Source organism: Tetrahymena thermophila (assembly GCF_000189635.1).
Source record: "Tetrahymena thermophila SB210 genomic scaffold scf_8255217, whole genome shotgun sequence".
Taxonomy (NCBI): domain Eukaryota; phylum Ciliophora; class Oligohymenophorea; order Hymenostomatida; family Tetrahymenidae; genus Tetrahymena; species Tetrahymena thermophila.
Window position 1 is genome coordinate 1 of NW_002476797.1, and position 1,106 is coordinate 1,106.

General features: G+C 22.2%; 1 protein-coding gene across 1 annotated transcript; it reads right to left on the bottom strand. All coding sequences in view use genetic code 6, as the record gives it.

Annotated features, from left to right (window-relative positions):
- Nucleotides 1-474: 474 nt before the first annotated feature.
- On the bottom strand, nucleotides 475-833 carry TTHERM_002653381 (hypothetical protein; the record flags this gene model as incomplete). Its single annotated transcript, XM_012795182.1, has 1 exon — nucleotides 475-833. A coding segment is annotated over one exon (359 nt), but the record flags the coding sequence as incomplete, so codon positions are not given.
- Between the last annotated feature and the right edge of the window lie 273 nt (nucleotides 834-1,106).

A 1,106-nucleotide genomic window follows, 5' to 3' on the forward strand; every position in this document is an offset into this window, starting at 1 on the left:
TTAGAATCTAAAGTTATATTTTCGATCAAAAGATAAGAATTTACTAAGTTTATCTTATTACAGTAATCTGTATAGCTATTTTAATTAGTGTTTTAAATTTTAATATTATTTAACACAACTTATTGATACACAGAATAAAATGTTAAAGAACAATTAGCATCATCAGTAACGTTGTACATTAGAATAACATTAGTAAGGTAGATAGAGTAAAAATTTTCAAAAGAGAAATCTCCTTTCAGTAAAATAGTAGATGGTTAAGTGCTTTTAGTATAGTAAGGTTATATTTAAAGCTATATTAAATTTGAAAAGGTAAACTAGAATATATATTATTATAGCTCTATTGGGTACTCATTACTAACATTAATAATTGTTTAAATATATTAAACATTAAGCACTGTTCTTTTGTATCTCTAGGTCTAGTTAATATTTTATTATAAAATTTTTAGAATCATTTTTTACATTTAATAATATTACTATTAAAAAAGACTAAATCATGCTTTAATAAGTTGTATACGGATAGTCTAGCTAACCCTATCCATAGCTGCTTTGTTAATTATATAATGTCTAGCTGTTAGAAAAATAAAATTATAGAGAACATGATAGGCATGATTATTTATTAGTTAAGCACTGAGACATATCAAAAAATATGCTTGAGTAGATGCCAGAAATAAATAGCATTTTAGATAGTGGAGTCACAAATATATCTAATATAATCTAATCTATTAATGCTTTAAACTGCATAAATAATTCAAACATTTTTGTTTGTTCATTATATTTAAAAGCAAATATACTCCCATTTGTCTAATCTCCAGCAAAAATCATATTAAAATAATCTAAATATTTGAGTGTCTAAATAGCAGAAGAAAATACTTTAATTAAATTAACAGATTCATCGCTTTCTGAAAACTATTTCAATTACAATGTTTTATCTAAAAAAACAATAATTTTTTAAGAATCTATCCTGACCATCTAGTACACATTATTTTATGTTACTATATTTTAAATAATAAAATTTTATCACTTATTTAAGTTGAATCAATTTTTAAATTTATAAGCACTGTAAACTCTCTAATTAAGATTCTCCCATTTATTAACTTAAATTAAAA